The sequence below is a fragment of the Triturus cristatus genome, chromosome 7, assembly GCF_964204655.1.
Source record: "Triturus cristatus chromosome 7, aTriCri1.1, whole genome shotgun sequence".
Classification (NCBI taxonomy): domain Eukaryota; kingdom Metazoa; phylum Chordata; class Amphibia; order Caudata; family Salamandridae; genus Triturus; species Triturus cristatus.
Window position 1 is genome coordinate 817,742,942 of NC_140590.1, and position 21,659 is coordinate 817,764,600.

Genomic DNA, 21,659 nt, shown 5'->3' on the forward strand with positions numbered 1-21,659 from the left:
GCAACCCTTTTTAGCCCTGCTAGCTCCAGAATTTAGGGAGTTGTACTGTACCAAGTACCTACGCCTTCTGCACCTTACTGCTCCGGACTCCTCTACATGAGTCATCTCAACCTTATTTAGGACGAGCTGTTCTATGTAGCGCCATTCAGAGGCAATGAACCTTGGGAGGGTAGAGGGTGGCTCCCTTTTTCTATATTTCTTCCCTTTAGCTTCCCTTCTCTTTCTCTATTTGGGTGGGTGGTGGGAACGTATTTGTAACATGGAGCTCTCATATCTAATGTCTTTATCATTAGAGCTGCCGGGCCCTGCGTGGCCCGACGTTATTGCACTTTTTCTTTGTGTTGCTCCATAATAAAAAAAGATTTAAACCTAAAAAAGAACACACTTGGCCTACTTCATGCTCTCTCCATACCCCATGATGGTTTCCAAATTAGCAAAGACAAGTTTAAAAACATTATCCTCTAGGTTTTATGCTTTCACCTACAAGCACTATTTAATGCTTGTGAATCTTTGCATGAAAACAAAGTAACTCTTGCACACAGGTTCTCCAGTCCTGGAACCTAACGTCCAAATCCTTGTTGCCATGCAGGCTCCAATATATTTAACATTTGGCGTTGAAGAAAATATAAACTCATGTGTGGGTGGGTGGGTGGGTGGGTGGGTGGGGGGGGGGGGGGGGGTAGTGCATAGCCTGATTGAGATTGGAGCCTCTCACTCAGATATATGCTGACTGTGCAAGAACTCTGGTACAAAAATGTGGGCATAGCATGTGAAAATCTGAAGTACTAGAAAATACAATACCATCAAACTAATAAATATTATGTGTATGACCTAGAATGATGTCTCTAAGACACCCTCCCCTTGAACAAGCCTCAGCATTCACCAGTGGCTCGGTTCCCATGCTATCTGCTACAACTCTCCTCGGCAGAGTCGGATTTTAAAGAGTGTGAGAACGTATAGTTTACCTGTCGGTGTAGTTTTGCAGCTTGAAGACTTTCTGGATTCACTATGCTGTGCATTATTCCGCCATCTTGTGGTTGGGTCCGGAATCGTATTTTCTCTTTTTTCGTGGCCCAGGTGGGCGGCGACGTACCACCATTTGGTGTCCCTCATGACGTCAGCGCGCTTCCTGCGGAAGCTCCCACCTTTGGTCGCCATCTTCGGATTCTTTTTTCTTGTCTTGTTTTAATCTCGTTTTCCCGGTTACTTTTCAAAGTCTTGTTCCTTTTAAATCCCTTTCCTCCTATCATCTTTCTGGCGGAGGAGGGTGGGTTCGCTAGTGAATCCAGAAAGTCTTCAAGCTGCAAAATTACACTGACAGGTAAGAAACTATACGTTTTGCAGCGTGAATCTGTCTGGATTCACTATGCTGTGCATAGACTTTGTAGCGGTTTGTCCTTATTGCGGTGGCTGGGTGGAAGATGAGCACTGGTTACTGAATATGTGTTGTAAGACCTTCTGTCCCACTTGCACTTCTTTATTCATCTGGATATCCACACAGTGGTGCTTAGTGAACATATGCACTGAAGACCATGTTGCCGCTTGGCAAATGTCTTAGATAGGTGTGTTCGCTAGAAACGCAATTGTTGCTCCTTTCTTCCTTGTTGAGTGAGCTTGAGCTGTTCCTTGTAACTGTTGTTCTGCCTGCTTGTGGCATAGCTGAATTGTCTGCGCAAACCATCGAGCAATGGTATTCTTGGGGACTGGTCTTCCCAGAAAATTGCTGGCGAAAAAGAGAAATAACTGTTTTGTTTTCCTGCACTCCTTTGTCCTCTCTATATAGTGCATTACAACCCTTCTGGTGTCTAGTGTGTGTAGAGCCCTTTCTGTTCTTGTGGTCGGTTTTTGGAAAATACTTGCTATTTGGATTGTTTGATTAATATGGAACCGAGACACCACCTTTGGCATAAAGTGTGGGTCCATCCTCATTACAATCCTGTCCTTGTGTATTTGTAAGTGGGGCTCTTGGAGTGTCAGAGCTTGCAACTCACTTACTCTTCATAGTGACAGGATAGCCACTAAGAAGGCCGTCTTTAGTGTGAGCATGTGCAGAGTAGCCTTGTGAATAGGTTCAAAGGGTGCCTTCATCAATTAAGTTAGCACTACGTTGAGGTTCCATGCTGGTGCTGGCATCCTCTTTGGAGGTGCTATTCTCTTCGCCCCTTCCAAGAATCTCTTTACCACGAGAGGTGAAGAAACTTTTCCATGTTTCTCCTCTTGTGTAGGCCACTACCGCAGCTAAGTGTACCCTCAGGGATGTGTAGCTTAATCCGCTTTGTAGCAGGTGTGTTAAGTACTTTAGTACTGTTGATACCCTTGTGACCTTTCGTTGTAGTTTCTCCTTGATGCACCATTGGGAGAACCTTTTCCATTTTGCCAAGTAGCACTTTCTTTTGGTAGGCCTCCTTGCCTCCCCGAGTACTGCCATAGTACTTGCTGGTAGTTTTAGGTGCGCAAATTCTAGGTCTTCAGGAGCCATGCTGCTAGGCTGAGTACCTCTGGTTCTGGGTGAAGCACGCTTCCGTTCTGCTTTGTTAACAGGTCCCTTCTTCTTGGGAACCTGTGTGCTGGTTCCTGTGCCATTTCCACTATCTGTGAGAACAAGGATTGCCTGGCCCACTGAGGTGCTATCAGTATTAGTGTCATGTTGCTGATTCTGTATTTGCTGAGTACCCTGTGTATTAGTGGTATCAGGGGAAAAGCGTATGCAAATGTCTTTGACCAACTTATCCATAGCGCATTCCCTTGGGACAGATGGTCTGGTTGTCTGGATGTGAAGTGTTGGCATTTTGCATTCTGGTGTGTTGCAAATAGGTCTATTTGCGGAGTACCCCATTTCTGGAAAAGCTTCTATATTTCCTGCTGGTTGAGCTCCCATTCGCGTGATGCAGATGTCTGCCTGCTGAGTCGGTCTGCTTCCACATTGTCCTTTCCCGGGAGATGTATTGCTAGTAGGTCTATTTTTAGTGGGATGGCCCATCTCCATATTTCCTGTGCTAGACCTGATAGTGCCACAAATTGTGTTCCTCCTTGTTTGTTGATGTAGAACATGGTGGTTGTGTTGTCTGTTTGGACCAACACCTTGTTTCAGTACAGCTCTTTCTGAAAGGCTTTTAAGGCTAGGAATACAGTTTTTAGCTCCAGGTAGTTGATGTGTCTGACCGCATCTTGCTGCGACCATAGACCCCTCACCTTGAGCTTGTTCATGGGTGCACCCCACCCCAGCTGGGAGGCATCCATTGTGATGGTCACTGTTGGAGTTGGTTGTGTGAATGGCTTCCCCTGTGATATGTTTTCCCTTTGCTACCATATTTCCTGATTCACTGCATGTGTGACAACCACAAGATCTTCCCCACTCCCTGTGGCCTGTGACCATTGCTGCTGGATCCATTCCTGGAATGGTCTCATGTGTAGTCAGATATTTGGGACTAAGTGGATGCATGACGCCATCATTCCCATCAGCTTGCTCGCCGTCCTCACTGTAAGAACTTGCCCCTTGCGGCAATGACGTGTTTCCTTCAGTATCGCCAATGTTCTCTTCCTGCTGGGGAACACTTTGGCCTGTATGGTGTCGATCTCTGCCCCCAAGATTATCTTGATTTGTTCTGGTGAAGATTTCTCCCAATGGATCGAGAAACCCAGTCTTGTCAGTGTTAGTATGACCTGCCGGATGTGTAGTTTGCATTGGCTGTACAAACTTGCCTTTACGAGCCAGTCGTCGAGATAGGGGTATACGTGTATTCCTTGCCTTCGTAGGTGTGCCGCGACAGCTGCTAGGCATTTTGTAAACACCCTTGGTGCTGATTTCAGGACGAATGCCAGTACTGTGAACTGGTAGTGGCTTTGGTTGATCCTGTTCCATGATGGAGTCACTTGGAGGGCTGCTGGCCTCCTCTTCGTGTTTGTTCTCTTCCGTTCCCACGCCCTCGAAAGGACTGTCCCCGGGGCTGGTACTGCAAGTTCTGCTGCTGCTGTCCCTGCTGCTGCTGGCCTTGGTTGTTACCTTGGTAGCCTTGCTGGGACATTTGGTGCGATGTGCTAGGCACGTTGCCTCCTCTACCACCCTGCCTTCTCGTGGGTATGCCTCTTCTCATTCCTCTGAACTGCAACGCTCCCATGGAGCTTGCTGTTTCGTTGTCCTTCTTGAGCTGCGTGAACTTGTCGTCCACTGGTGTGCCGAACAGTTGCTCTCCATTAAAGGGTGTATTTAAGATGTTACTTTCTACCTCTGGCTTGAATCCCGAAATTGTTATCCATGCGCGTCTTCTCTCAGTCACTCCTATCCTCATTAGCCTGCTCGATGTTTATGCAGCATCTAATGCCGATTTCAGGCATGTGTTCGTCATGTTCTTTCCTTCTTCTACCAGGTGAGCTGCCCTTTGTTGGTACTGGTCTGGTAGATGCTTTATGAGCTGCCCCACTTCATCCCAGTGTTGGTATGCGTGCCTGTTGATCAGGGCATTGGAATTTGCGATGCACCAATGTATTGCCGCATTTCTCTCCACCTTTCTCCCTGTGAGATCCATCCTCCTACTCTCCTTGTCTGGAGGTGGTCCGGCATTTGTGGGAACATTAGCTCTCTTCCTAGCCATTGCTGCAATTATGGAGTCAGTTGGCACTGACCCTTGGATGTATGCAGTGTCCTTTGAAGAATGTTTGTACTTCTTCTCCGTTCTAGGTGTTACAGCTTTGCATACTGCTGGTTCCTTAAAGGCCTCTCTTCCCTGGTCCAGCACACTAGGGAGCATGGGCAGGAATTGGCTCCTAGTCTGTTGAGGCAGTAGATTTTCCAGGAGGAAATTTGCCTTGGGCTTCTCCGCCTCCATTTTCACTCCATAAGTCTGTGCAGCTTTCTGTACGACCATGTTGCAGATCCCTATGTCGTCTGGCGGCGAGGGATCCAAAGGGTAAGTGTCTACACCTTCTTCCGGCGATTTGGCGAGGAGATCTTGCCAATCCACGTCTTGTGCCTCTGAGGACGTCGAGTCCTGGTAGGATTGCAGATCTTCGTCGCCTTCTATCTCGAAATAGTAGTTGTCTTCTCCCAGTTACACGACTGGTTCGGGTGTTTTTGGCGGTTCCGCGTCTTAGTCGTCCCTGTCGACTTCAACCGTGGGTTTCGACGGGATGGTGTATTGGCTCCTCTTCTCAAAGTCCTTTTTCCGCTGTAGGATGCTTGCCATTTCGGCCTCGAGCCTCCTCTTCTTTCTCTCTATCTCGGCGACATGTTCGGCGTCGAGGGTTGGAGCGCTTCTCTTCAAGGCAGTCGACGACGTCTGCCCTTCTTTCCTGGGCGCCCTTCTCGAGGGTAACCTTGACGTCTTTGAGGGTTTTCACCGATTGGGTGTCCTTTTCGAAGGATCCGCTCGGTTGACTGTCCCTGGAGGCTGTTGCTTTCTGTGAGTTTTTCGGCAGCAGAGCTCCTTTCGAGAACTTAGCTTCACCTCTACGAGTGTCGCTCGGGGCTTTTGCTTCACTCTTTCGAGTGTCGCTTGGATGTTTAGGGGTCGACGACTCCCATACCTCTTTCGACGTCTTCTTATGGGCCTCGACGACGGTGCAGTCCTCCGGTCCTTCGGCGAGGTTGTCCTCTTCTCCACTGGTGAGGCCAAGTCTCGTAGCGTTGGAGGTGGCCCCTGCTCCCGCATGTTGTGGTTCGCCCTTCTCTGCCTCTCCCTTACTTTAAGGGTCTTGGGTGTAAACGCCGAGCAGGCGTTGCAGTCTTCGCTTCTGTGGTCGAGCGGCAGGTGGAGGTTGCACATCGGATGCTGATCCTTCTGGGCGTACTTGTGGTGGCAATTGGTGCAAAACTTGAATGGTGTTTTGTCCATCCCCGCGCTCAGGGAGCCCCGAGAGCGCATTCTCTGTCAAACGTCAAGGTTTTGTTTGTTAAAACTTCTCCCTCGTCGCTCCGGGTGCCTGACCTGAAGTCCGGTGTAGTTGAAAACTTGCTTCTTCGTCGATTTAGCTTGATTCCTCTTCCAAAACTCTGGAAATCTTCGGCAACGATCCAGAGCCAACGGCAGAAAAATATCTGAAGATAGCGACCAAAGGTGGGAGCTTCTGCAGAAAGCGTGGCGACGTCACGAGGGACACCAAATGGTGGAACGTCGCCGCCCACCTGGGCCCAAAAAATAAAAAAACAACCAGAAGACGGAGAAATAATGCACAGCATAGTGAATCCAGAAGGATTCACGCTGCAAAAGGAGTACATCTTCCTTTCTGCCGCTTTCTAAACTGAGAAAGTGTGAGGCCATAATTACTGTTATCCAGCAGCTCTACAACCCCACATCAGCATTTGTGCACCATACTCAAACAAGGACACCCTCTACTTCCTGTCACTGCCCTAAAGGCCCCCAGGAAAGATTGTTGTTCAGCCTACCCAGCTGTACTCACTCTTTAAATAAACTGGCTGGGTCTCCTTTCTGCTCACAAGCTCCTTAAGTCTGTGGGGTCAGACCTCCATAGAACAGATGTGGCTGCTGGGGTTGTGTACCTCTGGCCACAGACGTTCAAAATATCACCAGGGTTCTCACAGCACACCATGATATATGCTAACTTAGAAGAGATTTCAATCGTTATAATACGCCCTCAGATCCAGCCATGAGGTGGTTATGAGTGGGACTGGGAGAGAATAAGTGCATATACAGTATGACAGATGCCCGATCGAACATATGGATATGAACTTTTTCACTTCGAGAATATGTGTATAATAAAATGTAAAATAAATATACCGGTGCCTCGTCTTCACTCTCCGAAGTCTCGCTGCTCTCCGAGCTTTCTTCCTTCTTTTTTGTTGTACCAGCAACCTTTGCAGGGGTCAAAGCTTTTCCTGGTGTAGTTACTGCTGATTTGGGAGTAGATTCTTTCCCACTGCTGGATAGCAGGTTGCCTGGAGTGGCCTTAATTGTTTGTTTTGTTTTGGAAGCAATGTTTGCCTTAATTCAAAGAGAAAAATAAAACACAGCATTCAGCAGGGGATCGAAATGAAATCATGTTTTCCCGGAACAGGCTATGGAGAGTAACAGTAGCATAATATTCCATGCACATTTCATGGATTGAAACCAGTTTTAAGGTTTTCTTAATGATGATAACATGTTTTCAGTCGGTCTGCAAGAAGAGAACAGAATGCGAATGCAAAACGTTAACTGGACAAAGAACCATCTAACTTCCTTCACCAGGAAAGAAAAAAAAAAAGAAGAAAAAAAAAGAAAAAGAAAAGTCAGAAAAGAATACCGTTTTTTGGATAAACTGTGAATCTGAACCAAATTGAAGCAGAACTGGATTAGAGAGGAAGCTTTACAGCTGACTAACTTTATCTCCTCCATGCCCTGTATTACAAACTGAAGAAATGGGTTATGGCATGCAAATTAAAGGCGAGTGATCCCTACCCTCCTGTAAATGTAAAGATCATTAATGTTCAAAGGGGGGTATAATGGCTCCTCACTGCGGTGTTGAAGGCATTTGGAAAACACTATGTTGCCATTTTCTGTTTTAAGCACAAATTGAGTGACAGAAATTAAAATACACCAAAGGAAAATGATTTCAGTAAAATAGGATAACTATTATTTGTGTTTGGGTTCAAAAGACCAGCTTGACGGGTGGCGTGTATTCACTCACGGCTCTCCTTTCCTTACTATAACACGCAAAATTTCAATTTGCAAAACCATACCTGTGCTGCAGGTGTCTCATCCTCACTGTCTGAAGTCTCGCTGCTGTCCGAGCTCTCGTCTTGCTTTCTTGTAATCCCAGCAGCCTTTGCAGAGTTTACAGCTTTTCCTGCTGCAGTTACTGCCGATTTGGGAGTGGCTGCAGATGCTTTCCCACCGCTGGATATCAAGTTGCCTGGAGAAGCCTTGCTTGTTGGTTTTGTTTTGGGAGCAATTTTTGCCTTAATCCATAGAGAATAAAATACAGAATTCAGCAGGGGAATTAAATAAAACCATATACTATCCAGAGATTATCTGGAATAATGTAACAGCACAATATTTGATCCACCTTTCGTGGATGAAATTCACTTTGAATGTTTCATTTACAATTGTAAACTATTTCGAGTCAGCCTGAAAGTACAGATAAAGTGATTGGCAAACGAGAGAACTAAACAAAAGACCCATCCTACAATAATGCCACTGGAATAACTCCCAGAAAAGAATGCCATTTCCTTTACTGTTTACTAATTTCACCTTCACCACCTATTACAAACTGAAAAAATGGGTTTTGGAATTCAAATTACAGACAAGTGAGCATTACCCCTGTAAATAAAAAGATTATTAATGTTCAAATAGGGGAGATAGCAGCTCTACATTGAGGTGTTTTAAACCTTTGGAAAGCGATCTATGTTGCTATATCTGGCAAATTATAGATTGACTTGCTAATTAAAATACAGCCTAGAAAAGGCATTTCACACTTTGCCTTTGTTCAAAAGAGCTTTCTCGATCATCTGAGTTAGAGTTCAAAAGGAGCACATCAGCTTAATGGATCTAGTGTACTCACAGCTTCTTCTTTATAGAACATGCAGAAATCTAATTTGAGGAAAAAACATACCGTTTTTGCAGGTGTCTCATCCTCGCTGTCTGAAGTCTCACTGCTTCCTGAAGTCTCTTCTTGCTTTTTTGTAATTCCAGCTGCCTTTGCAGGGGTAGCAGCTTTCCCTGGTGTAGGCACACCTGGTTTATGATTGGGAGTAGATGCTTTTCCACTGCTGGATACCAAATTGCTAGAAACAACCTTGCCTGCTGGTTTAGTTTTGGCATCCACTTTCTCCTTAATCCAAAGAAAACAATACTCAATTCAGCAGAGCAAATGAAGAAAAATATATTCTCCGAGCAGATTATCACGAAGAACAAAAAAGTATGTTCAAATTCCATGTACGTCATTGATGGAATCACTACTTTTTTTTTCTAATATCAAGCTAGTCTCAGACAAAAAGTAGCAGATTAGCAATTCTGAAAAATGAGCTAATTTGAGAATGAACAATGCAACACCCTGTGCTAATGCCAATGAATTACAACACTGCACAAAATAATGTTCCTTTCCTTGAAATAAAAAAAAATGTGTTAATCTGAACCAGATTAAAGAGGGGGGCATTTACAGTTTTCAAATTTCAAGTACCACAACCCACACACAACAAACTGAAAATAGCACGAAGGTTCAGAGCAACTGAGCCACACCTTCTCTAAATGAAAAGGTTATCAATGCTCAAAAAGGGGAGAATGGATCAGTACTGTACTTTAGTGATCATCTGGAAAATGCCCAACACTGTTACTTCTGCCTTGGGACACATTATAGAGTTAGAGCAAAACGCCTCATCTATAAAAGCAGTTTCACTTCGAGCTTTTGTTCCAACATAATCACTCATGATTATTTAAGTTCAAAAGAAGCAGATTAGATTACATCATTTTTGATTTCAAGACCATGCAAAATACAAGCTGAAAGTCGGCAGTCTTCTGAAAAAGCCTTCCTTCAGCAGATTAAAGGTAAAATTGCATTCCAACTGTGCAAACCAAAATCTCACGGCACTGTATCTGCAAAGGGTGCTAGGACAGTTTCCTATTAACATATTATAATTGATCAACTGCTGATTGTGTAGTACTTTTTGGTTATTTTTTTTTAATTCGTCCAGACAAAAATGCTCAGAGCTTTAAAAAACAGAAAAGAACTATGGTGCTTTATGTTAAGTGCTGTGGTGACCTTTCTTCTAAAACTACAAGGAGACTGTAGGAAGCTGGCTCTTTCTATAGTATACCAAAAAGAGGTAGGCTGTGTAACAAGTCTAGATATCCCTCATGAGTGGACAGGCACTTGCTCTAGAAATCCCAAGGTGCTCTATCCAGGGTAGTGTGGTCGAGCAGCCTTAGGCTTATCAGAGAGGAGTGTTAGACATTTGTGTGACACACACACACACACACACACACACACACACACACACTCAAAAAGGAGAACCACACCAATGTACAAAAATAAAATAAAAAAATATATATTTTTAACACCAAGAACTTTGCAATTGGGTAAGTACTTTGTTTTGAGATATCATTGTCTTGAAAGTATACAGAAATACACTTGCGGTCTGTGAGTTATCACAGTTTTGCAGTATACAGAAATACACCAGCTCTTGAATTGGTAAAGCTGTAATGTTATCCTTTAGGAAAGAAACATACCTCTTACTAGTACTTAGCAGCGACTTATGGGACGGTCCTTCTGGATGTAACAGAAGTATGCGACAAGGTCCAACCAACATGTCACCACGGTCAGCTCTGGGGAGTCCAGTTGCAGAGGTGCATCACAGCATCAGGTGCCCCGTTTAAATCAATGGGGAACAGTCCGGTTCAAAAGACTGCACAAGCAAGGACCGGGGGGGGTGTAGTCCGGATGAACCCACAGGGGGGGCTCAGTCCTTGGGGGTCTCAGGCACGCAGAGCCCGCATTGGCCCACTGGAATTGGGGCTGGGTGGGCTTGTGAGCAGTGGTGCTTTCTCTGGTGGGTTGCACTGCAGGAGGCACTCATGGTTTTTCGTTGCCTGCAAAAAAACAGGCTGTAGCCGGGGACTGAGTTACCAGTCCAGCCAATCCCAAAGGTGAGTACACCTGTGGAGGGTCTCAGGACCCCATGGGCACCATTGATCCACTTCTCAGGCTGTAGGGCTCTAGTGCAGGGGTGTCTTCAGGCGTTGGGTGGCAGCAGTCCAAAGGATCTTGCAGTTCCTGCAAAAAGAGGCTGCAGGCAGGTACTGGGGGCCAGTCTGGTGGAGCCCAAGTGAGGTGGGGGCAACTCTCGAGGGTCTCTATGACTCCGGGGCACCATCAGTTCACGGGGCAACTCAGCCTTGGTGACTCGTGTGCAGTGAGGCTTTGCCCGGCAGGGGTCACACTGGCAGATACTCTCGTTGTCAGTCCTTTTGGTGCCAGCAGAATGTATGGAAGCAACTCCTCTGTTCCAAGGGAGATGTTGCTGGCCAGCTGAAGTTGTGGGTCACTCCTCCACAGCTTTTGAAAGTGACACCACTTTCTGGATGAGCCATGCAAATTGCCAAGTCAGCTGCTGTTCATCAGTTCTCTCTTCGTGAACTCTTCTTTATGCTTCCTTCTTGTTCAGGCAGACAAATCTGAATACCCAATTTAATGACATTAAGGGAAGTGTAGGGTAGTAGCCGATGGGCTGCTCGATGGGCTGCTCACCCGTGGGGTCACTTGACCCCTAGACCACGACTTCCTGTGTGGGGTGAGTATCACCCTTTCCCAGAGTTCCTTATTTCACTACACACAAAATGGTGGAATTCTTTCTTTGGTGGTCACTTAAGGTAGCCCACCCTAGGGATGTGACTAGCCTGCGAGTGTAACACACCTATCTAATTTCACCCCTGCCCTGGTGCCAAATGTGTCTTACGGCAGGGGGGGTCTGGGAGAAGCCAGGCTCAGATACCAAAGGTGGTGTGCTCATTGAAGCTCCCTGCCTTGACATGCTAATTTAGTAGCCATTCTGTTTGGAGGAGGTATAAACATCTCCTGCCAGAGCGGGCATTGTTTCTGACCTCAGAGCAGGGCTCTCACCTCCTACGGGGTCAGAAACCAGTCTGTGATGGCAGGTTGGACAGGACCAGTCAACCAGAACACTAGAGGTCTAGTAGGTTTCAGGGAGTACCTTTAAGGTACACTCTGGATGTAGGTTATAATAAAATCCAGCACTGGAATCAGTGTGGGTTTATTAATCCAAGGTGTTTGATACCAAACACCACAGGTTTCAGTGAATCCATTATGTAGCTGGGAAACTTGGTTTTGCCCAGTGCCCAGTACATACCTTAAGATGGCTTCCCTGCTCACTTGTAATGTCCAGCAAATGGAACTAGACATTATAGGGGCATCTCTGCTCATGCAGATATGTACTCACATATGCTATAATGCACCCTACCTTAGGGCTCCAAGGCCTACTGTAGAGGTGACTTACATATAGCCCATGCATGGTCTTTGGCATGGCTCAAATGAGTGGATGAATTGGTGTGGGGTCCCTTAGGGTGGCATAAGATATGTTGCAGCCCTTAGGAGCCCTCTTTAGTACCCATACCCTAGGTACCAGGGGCTCCATTTACTAGGGATTTGCAGGGTTGCTAAAGTCCATGCCAACTGGGTTACAATTAGACATCAGTTTGTTTTAAGGACAGAGCACAGTCACAGAGGTCTTGTTGGCAGGCCTCAGTGCATGGTCCGAATAATAAAAAAAACAGCATCTAGTAGCTAAAAAGGGAGCACCAACGAGTGTGTGTGTGTGTGTGTGGGGGGGGGGGGGTACAGCAACTAAAACCCCGTTTTCTACAGAGACCACAATCAACACTAAAGATTTACAAGAAAGATGAACAGCAGCAATAGTAACCATAATTAGAAGTAACATTCCATCTTGTAAAGTCTAATTTTCAGTACAAATGCCAACACCGAAATAGGCTCCAAACCTCCATTCCAGGAAAATAAAAGTGAAGATTTTTACAGCAATATTATTGCTATGCATGTTTTCTTACTAATGCACTTGCTGGTGTTACAATGCATTCATTCACATAAACATCAAAGGGCTTCCTTTATATTTATCAGCAAATATGTAAACAGTATCGCTCTCACGGAGTTCTAAATTCTCTAAGAATAAATTGAAGTATTTGTGAAATTCATTACTCCGTGAAACTTTCTTTTCAACCAATTATGTATATACACTCTTCATCTAAATAACTTAATATACAATATAGTGTGGCACAGTGACAAACACTTTTGCAAACTCCATGACCACATCATCCATCTTAAGACTACCAGCCATATTTCTGTGCACATTCTTGAACAAAATTCTAATGTTGGCATGACCGCTTTTGCACATAAACAAAACAGAGCAGACAAAGAAGCTGAAAAGCTTGGAGGAGAGTGACCAAGAGACAACTTATGGGGTGAAAGGTTTAGGGAAGAGAATACTCTGATGAGGAGCTGGGCTTGAAGTAAAATACTATGCAAAATAAATGTTAATATATGGCAGAAGCTGCTCCCATGAGAACATTTAATCTAATGCAAGGCTCCACAAGCTTCTCCCATGTCCCCTGCAATACAGTGCAGGAAGAAGTATTGAACAAGGGTCGAGAGAAGGGATGAGTTCTTAAATCAGCCACACCGTGAACCTCTGCCATATTTAAGACAAATACCTTACATGACAAACAATTCACTCAGCTTTTTCAGACTTTCTTTACTGAGAGAATAACGATATTTTCAGTTTGTAAAAGCTCGATTTTAAAGGACAAACAAAAAAAGGTGTAAAGCAAGGATGCATACAACCCTCAAATATCACAGATAGCAGACAAGTGACATCTACAAAGCAAAAACTGCATCCTAAGAAGACACTTGCAGGATTAAGATGTTAACGTACTAAGTCTTTGTATGCAGATGAATCCACTGTCAATTTCCCTCAGATGTTTGGCAGCTTGTACAAGAACCCTGAACTTAAATAGTATCTATGTAGCGCAAAAAAAACTAGCATTTGCAATGCAATAGGTCTCGCATTTACGCAAATTTGAGCTATTGGTATTGTAAATGACAGTGCTAAAAGGCATTGCCATTTACAATGGCAATAGCTCAAAATCGTGTACTTGCGAGACCTATTGCATTGCAAAATACTGCTGGTTCAATTAACCTGCCAATTTCCAGATTCTGCACAAAAGAAGGTTTTTATTCTCTGTCTGAATGGGTTCTTGTAGGTCTCGTGACTCTGTGCACAACTACCCACAGGTTGAGGTAGCATGTGTGGATTTTCTGTGCAAGTACTGAAGTTGCATGCACTTCGAAAAATCCAAACCTGCTGACTTGGTCAACGCCTCTTTCCCTGGGTTCCCTTCCCAGCTATGCAGACATCACACCATGTTTTATTAAGAACCTCCACGGCGGGAAACAGGGTGCGGCCGGCGTCACTGCATTGTGCTGTTGCAGCATCTATTTCAGGCTGGCAGTGGCACAGAAAATATGCTTAGATCGTGATACAATAGGAGCGTTTCGAGGAGACCTCCACATCAAACAAGCACTGTGTGTGAAAGTGAAAGTCCTTTTCTTCAGCGGCTTCCCAGATACACCTACACACGCCGGGCTCGGCGAGAGTCATTCAGGGCCGGCTTCAGGAACATGAAAAGGAAAGCGCAGCCGACTGCCATGTTAATCCGGCCTGCAACGTCGTACAGCGCGAGGAGGGAAAGAGGACAGGCTGTGGGGGTGTGAGGAGGAAGAACAAGAGAGCGAGGAGAGAAAGACGGAAGGAAAGGGGGCAGGAAATACCAGTGTTGTCTTAAAGATTCTGGGAGCTCCAGGAAAGTCATGTTTAAAGCCCCTGTATGAAATAAATGTTAATTTTTTTTAGCCATCCTGGTAATTCAAGCCACACAAGCCATACTAAATTATATGGTAAACTTTAACAGAGTAATAACAAGCAGCACCTTACATCGCGCTTTTCCTTTAAGTGAAAGAGCGATGGAAAAAAGTGACGGTCTGCTAGGTAAGTGAAAGCGCGCCATGCACGTTGTGCGTGTAAACAACATCAGAAACATGATCACTGAGTCCACACCTCCTACAGATAACAAATACCTTCACGACAGCCATAAAGCAAACCAAGTCTGGATGGGTAGTCCAAAAAGGAGATAGGGCTGTAACAAACAAGCCTTATTTCCAATCGGAGGCCATCGATTTCCATAAATGACGCCAGCCAATTAAAGTAATGGGCGGGGCTTCAATCCCCTTTCTAAAATCTCCTCTAACACAATATGTCTCGCACAGCGAGCAGCGCATGCGCACTAAAACGCCACACCATACTACAGGAAATGGTTCGCTTTTTCCCCTGCCTGCGTTAAATACTAAAGGATCATTTTGTAACCTCCGAAGGCGACACCCCGTTTCGTGTGTTGTTACTCGGCAAGCTTTAATTAGCCTGCTGTTGCAGGCAGGACACACATTCACTCCCAACGCTTTAAAAAAAAAAAAATAAGTATAGCAAGGGCGCTTAAAGCATCTCCAATGCAATAGGTCTTGCATTTGCGAGAGTTTACGCTATTGGCATTGTAAATAACAATGCCTTTTATTTATCTGGTTTAAAAATAAAACACAAATAAAAGTCAGTCATTTACAATCCCAATAGCTTAAACTTTCGCAAATGCGAGACCTATGGCATTGCAAGAGCTTGGTTTTCATGTTTAGTCACTGCTTTAGCCAGGATACAGTTTTCAATATTGTTGGTCTCAGCTACTAACGTTTAACAAGCATTTACAATGCAATGGTCTCGGCATTGTTAAAGTTAGAGCTATTTGCATTGCTCATGACATTATTTTTGTAGGTTTTGTTTTTAAAAAACATTTACAGAAACGGCATTGTTATTTACAATGTCAATAGCTTAATCACTCTCAAATGCGAGATCGCGCTGCAGTCACCTGGGGGGTGGGGGTTGTTAGAGTAGACTGCAGCTAAACTAACTAGTAAACTAAAAGCGCAAAAAAAAGAAGAAGCACCAACGAGTGTATTGATAAAATAAGAGTAGAAACTACAGAAAGAACCGAACTGCACCAATTGTGTGCGAAAGAATGAGTGGAATTTTATAAGAAACCATGGATAAAGTAAAAATGACATGGAATAAGGCAGACAGAAAGACATCAACGAAGAGAGCAAGGCATTTACAAAAATATGGGACAGGTTAAACTGCTACTTCGTGAAGGGCGGGGGGGGAGGGAGAAAAATGTGAAATAGAACAGGAGGAAACTTGAAATAAACCGCGTAAAAAATACAATTACAATAAAAGTAATAAGCATGAAGATAACCACATGGTAATGAAAAAGTGTGGAAGCGACAGACAATGGGTATGAAAAGGAAGTGTTAAATATGGAAACAAACTCGCAAAAGTATGCTTAAAAGGCACAAAAAAAGCTTTCTGTGCATGGAACGAGTCAATAAGCAAGTGGCAAGGGATCTGGGTGGAGGGGAGTAGAATGACAAAGACGGCCGTTAAATTCGGGGGCGGGCACAGAGCAACAAAATACTAAGAGGGATGCAGCTAACTGGGGGAAATAAAACAAGAGGAGCAGAAATGGCTAAGAAAAGAAGCAGCATAGGAAATGGCTATGGTGAATCCAACCTTTGTAAATAAGTGAAGCAAGGAAGAAAACGGGCAAGACCACACGTTATGTAAGTGAGTAGAAAGAAAATGTTCAATGCAAAACTGTGGGATACACAGCGGTACCGCCCATGGTAGGTCGATCAACGTCACCGAGTGGAGTACAAACGTATGCAAGAGAAAATCACCGACACCAGAAAGCCGGCTTCAGAGAGAATAAAGTCAACTACTACAACTTAATACATGCAAGGGCACCAACAATACATTACCGATTGAAGCAATTTGTCATTTGTACCCCAAAAAATTTCTTGAGCCCTTTAAATGTTTTTCATTAGCCCCTCCCTTAGTCTCGCCTCTAGCCGCACCCCCTTGCCACGCCCATCTCAATCTGATGAGTACCTGCACTTTTTTTTCCCATTTAAAGCACTGAATACAAGTATCGGTGTTCATAACATACAGGTGTCTTGCAAGAGTGCCTCAATCTTCGCATTTGCCAAAGCAAGCGCACGTTAAAACAGACATAAATACAGATATTAAGGACTATATAAAAGTCATTTGAATGCGTGGTACGGTTACAGGTACCGTGAGGTCACACACGTTTGACTCGATCTGCTAGTTTCGGTTCCCAACCCGGAAGTCGGAAAATAAAATCAAAGCGTACCTTGACTGAGTGAAAAGGAAACACACCCTTTGTATTCCAAGCACCCTCTCCGAAACTTCCAGCCAGGATGCCTCGCTTACCCCCATGCCCACCCCGGTGCCAGTCGCTCAGGGATCAGCCAGCCCGGGGCCCCTGAAGGCGCCCTCGGGCGCGCCTCCCCCCCTGCCCCCTGCAATGGATAGTTTTGTGAGGAGGCATATGTACTTTATGGACTGTCTGTGGGACCAGATATGGCTGAGCTCGCCGCTGCGGCCGCCTACGGAGCCCGTCGACAGCCCCAAGAGACGGGTCTTCACCGTCCTGTACGACTTCCAAGCCAGGACCGACGAGGAGCTGACGGTGAGCGTCGAAAAGCAGGTGCACCTCGTCGCCCATGAGGGGGACTATGTGCTGGTCAGCAGGGTGACGGGGCCGCCCGGCACGGTGCTGGTGCCCACCACCTACGTGTCCTTCAGTCACCGCGAGAGCTTCACCGAACAGTAAGTGCCTGGTCCTTCTGTGTGATTCCCGCAATAGGCTCATGGTCAACCAGCTGTCAAGGGGTCCACTGCACGTGTGACACCGTCAGCAAGTCCAGCTGTTATCCGGAAGCAAGAGACAAACTACTAATCCCAGAATGCAACTTTTTGTTGGCTTAAAAAAAATGTTCGCCGTCAGTGGTGTGGGGGTGCTTAACAGTTTTGGGACCATTTCACGCTGAATCAACTGCTTGTTTTAGTAATTTAAGTCATGTTCGCATCATGGTATTTCTAACTTTTGTCTTAAGCTATGCCCTCCCTCACAAGAGCACGTTCCAAATGCAATACTTTTAAATCATGTCTGAAAATACACTGAAAACTTTTAACTCTGGCCCAAATTTGCGCAAAGATTATAAAACGACAATTTAATCATTGGATTTTGGGGACTTTTGTCGAAATAGCAGAATACCCAGCAGCCGGACACGGCAGCACCGAGGGAGCCGAGAGCAGGGGGAGAGAACGAGCACACCACCGCCTTTCTCCGAGGTCAAGCAGAAATGCCTCGGAGAAACGCAGCGGCGTTTTCGGATTCGGGGGCGTGTTTTTCTTTCTCTCCTCTTGCCATTGGCTGGAATGTTTACATTCCAGAGGAGAGAAAGAAAGTAAAAAACACGCCACCGAATCCGAAAAAGACGGGGCTTAAACAGACAGATGCCCCTCTCCTCCAATGGCTGGCCTCCATTTAGGAAGCCAGCCAATGGAGAAGAGGGGCGGGTTCAAGCCCCGTACTGAAATCAAAAATCTCGCGAGCGAGACTGCGCAAGCGCAGCCTTCGCTAGCCGAGACCTAAAAAGAAGTAAATTATATTTTCAATACAGGTTTTCCCAGTAGCCCACACATGCGTTGTGACGTCACCGCATGTATCACTTATAGAATTAAACAGTGACAAAGCGCACCCAGGCTCAACATTCAGGAGTCATTGGGCCAGACTAGGTTATCTCATGACGTGGGTATGGATTTTCCATCTACCCGCACTATTCTCTCGCATTCCTGATTTCGATCATTAGTCGCCAGGTTGTGTTAGAGTGTGACGCTGTGAGTAACCGGACAGGGATTTCCCATGGGACCAAGAGGGTCCCCTCTAAAAGGTATGCTCTTACATATGCTTTACTAAAAGGTTTCTGACACTAATCTGGTTCACCCATGTCAAATCAATCACAATTTCAGTGACACCCACTTTGTGAGCTTAAAGCCCTAAATTAATCAATCAATCAATCAGGGAATTGTGAAGCGCGTTACTCACCTGTGAGGTTCTCAAGGCGCTGAGGCTAAATTAGACGAGTGGTATCAAGAGTTCGGTATTAGTATACAGTAGAAGAGAGAGCATGGAATGAGTGTTTGCATCAATCTTTTGCCACATGAATTTAGGCAGTGTATACCACTGATTAATGCGTGACTCAGATGGTCCTGATGAAAGCTGGATGACCGTTCTGGCTAGTACATAATTATGTATGTGGAAGTTACCAAGGATGGAAGGGAACAGAGGAACAAAACGTAAGAGGGATAAAGTGGGGCTAATCAATATACAGCAAATACAATATATACATGTACACATTAATCGATGTTTCTAAGATACAGCAGTTTTCAAGGGGGCACCTCTTAGTTCCTCTCAGGTTGCACGTATTAATAAATCCATCACTGGATTCCATCATGTAGCCGGGGAACTTGTTTTCACCAGTGTCCAGCACATGTTCGTAAAATGGCTTCCCTGGTCACTTGTACTGGCACCAATTGAACTGGCCAGCACAGGGGCATATCTGCTCATGTAGATATGCCCACACAAGCACTATGGTGCACCATGCCTTTGGGCTGTAAGGCCTGCTGTAGCCGTGATTTGCCCCGGCTGCATGCAGTATCTGTGGGCATGGCACACAAGGATGTGTGCCATGTCATGTTTTAATTTTTGTCTGCACCAATTCATGCAGCCTGCATTGGCAGTCTGCATGTGTTTGGTGAGGGGCCAATGAGGGTGGCACAATTCATGCTGCAGCCCATAAGGGCCTTCTTTAGTACCCCATGCCATAGGTACCAGGGGTAGCATTTACTAGGGACTTACAGGGGGGTGATTAGGGTACTGACAATTGGGGTACATTTGCACATTTTTTAGGGAAAAAGATCTAGCACTGGGGACCTGGTTAGCAGGTACCCAATGCATGTCCAGTCAAAACTGCATCGAATACCGGGCAAAAAGATGCACTTTCCTACAGCAACTCACTGGACAGAAATTCATGCATGAATATGGATCTATCCCTAACAAATGCATTCCCACTTCTTATATCTAGCGTAATCATACTTGGCTGTTTCCATTTGAACATTTATGCACACCATGAAAAAACAGAAATTGTGTTGGGTCTCCGTTGTATACAATCAGGAACTTATAGACAAAAGCGACAGGTTATTATGGATTTCTTCTGTTTTTTAGGTCTTGCCTAGGCAGCGCTTGCACTGTCTCTTTGAGACCTGCTGTATTCAGGTATAGACTTGAAGCTCTGCCCACTTTTCGCCCATCTTGTTAAGTGCATCCATTCACTGTTCTTTGTAAACTTTGGAATTTTATTGGTCAATAGGCTTAGTAGTCCCTTCTTAGTACCGCCTTTTATCATCTTGTAACCTCCCATGATTTCGCCCAGTTACATGGGTTGTTACCCGGTAGACTTTAATTACAGCACTATTTTGTTAAACTGTTTCCTCCTGCCTGCTATTGCAAGCCGGATACGATCTCAACGCTTTTTTTTCCTTTCATAGCACAGAATGCCTCAGCTGATGGCGCAGTGCCTTTTGTCTGTTATTTGCAGCGCCGAACACGGCTGCATGTTTTTTTTCTGTTTATGAACTTTTTTGTTTTAAAGCGCACCATGAAGCGCTTTCACGTTAATGGCAGCCGCGCCCCTTTCTTACGACGTGGCTCACCGTATTCAACTTTATAAACAAATTTATTAAAATGTTTCCAGATGCCTTATACCGTGCTTCGCTTTAACGGCAGCCGCACACTTTTCTTTAGACCCGGCTCGTCGAAAGAAAGGGGTGCAGCCACCATTAAACTGAAAGCAAGCCATGGGGCACTTTTACAAACAAGCATTTGCAAAGCAATTGGGCTCCAGTTTTTGAGAGTTTAAGCTTTGGCATCGTAAATGACAATGCCTGTTATTTATCTGTTTTGAAAACCAACACATAAAAGGAATAGTCATTTACAATGCAAATAGCTCAAACTCTCGCAAATTAGAGACCTACAGCATTGCAAATGCTTTGTTGCCTTTGGATCTTTCCCAAGAAAACTTTATTTAGGTGATCATAAAATGCTTGTTATTGGTTTTGGAAAGGTAGACTTACCTGAAGTATAATCCCAAACCATATCTATAAACATAGCAACTGGATGTACACTTCGAGGACACACAATTGTAAATTACGGCCCAATCAACATAAAACTGTGTGATCATGAAGTAATTTATAGGAACGTCAAATATATCAATTCACTGAAATAGAGGCTTGGAACAATTCGCTATTAGACCTGCAAATAATGATGCATTTAGCACCCTTCCCCATTTCGTTCAAATCAGTCTGCAAGTTCTGGCTTTCAACAAAACCTCTTAATAGTTTTGCTAGGAGTACAATGGACAGTTGTGAAATTACCCACTTGAAATGATTTACAAAAAGTCTGAAATGAATGGGTGAACCTAGAGGGGGTGAAATCTTCATCTAGACAGATTGTTGGGTATACTACCTCCCCCCAAAGTCTCCAAACCTCTCATAACATCCAGACTAGTTTGCGCAAAATACGTTAATAAACTTGACCATATACCGGGCAACCTCAAGCTCACTTTTGGGTGGAGCACTGTGGTTTTCTGAAAGGATATCTTATTGGGACCTGAAGAAAAATGAGAGGGTTTAGATGACAGAGTGTTCCCTTTGCAAGGAAATGGCACAAGAGACAGATTATATATAGAAGACTGAATGTGTAGGGAGGGTCAATGCTTTCTACATCCATAAGTCAACACGTTTCAGCTGACAGTTAATGCCGAAACAATTAGACAGCCAGATCTACTGCCTAGTCCTATAGCCCCTATTGACAGGAAAAAAATAATAAGGAGAAAACTAAATAAACACTAAATTAGATCTTAAACGTTTCCCAAATTTGGAAGCAGCTAACTTTCCATCCACATCTTTGAGAGGCCCACGATAAAGGAAAGAGCTGCTACACACATCTTAACTCTGAAAGAACAGCGCAGAAGAGTGTGCTTGCATATGGAGGGTCGAGAATTAAATAAATCTCCAAGGATAACATTTAACTCCAGACAACTCTTTATTGCTTATAATTTCCTAGAAATTGCCTTACCATTGCTTGCATTTTGGGGTTTAGCCACAATATTTTGTTGCGTGA

At 44.8% G+C, this 21,659-nt stretch overlaps 1 protein-coding gene across 10 annotated transcripts in view; it reads right to left on the reverse strand.

The window, feature by feature from the left end:
- TCOF1 (treacle ribosome biogenesis factor 1) overlaps nt 1–21,659 on the reverse strand; it is a 286,142-nt gene that overhangs the window by 139,786 nt on the left and 124,697 nt on the right. For 6 of the 10 annotated variants that reach the window (XM_085617719.1, XM_085617714.1, XM_085617712.1 and 3 more), the window contains 3 exons: nt 8,545–8,763; nt 7,673–7,891; nt 6,735–6,938 (listed from right to left, as the gene is read on the reverse strand). In XM_085617719.1, coding sequence (XP_085473845.1) covers nt 6,735–6,938; nt 7,673–7,891; nt 8,545–8,763 — 642 coding nt within the window. The remainder of the gene's footprint in view (nt 1–6,734; nt 6,939–7,672; nt 7,892–8,544; nt 8,764–21,659) is intronic. The other 4 variants (XM_085617713.1, XM_085617717.1, XM_085617718.1 and 1 more) reach the window with 1 other exon arrangement.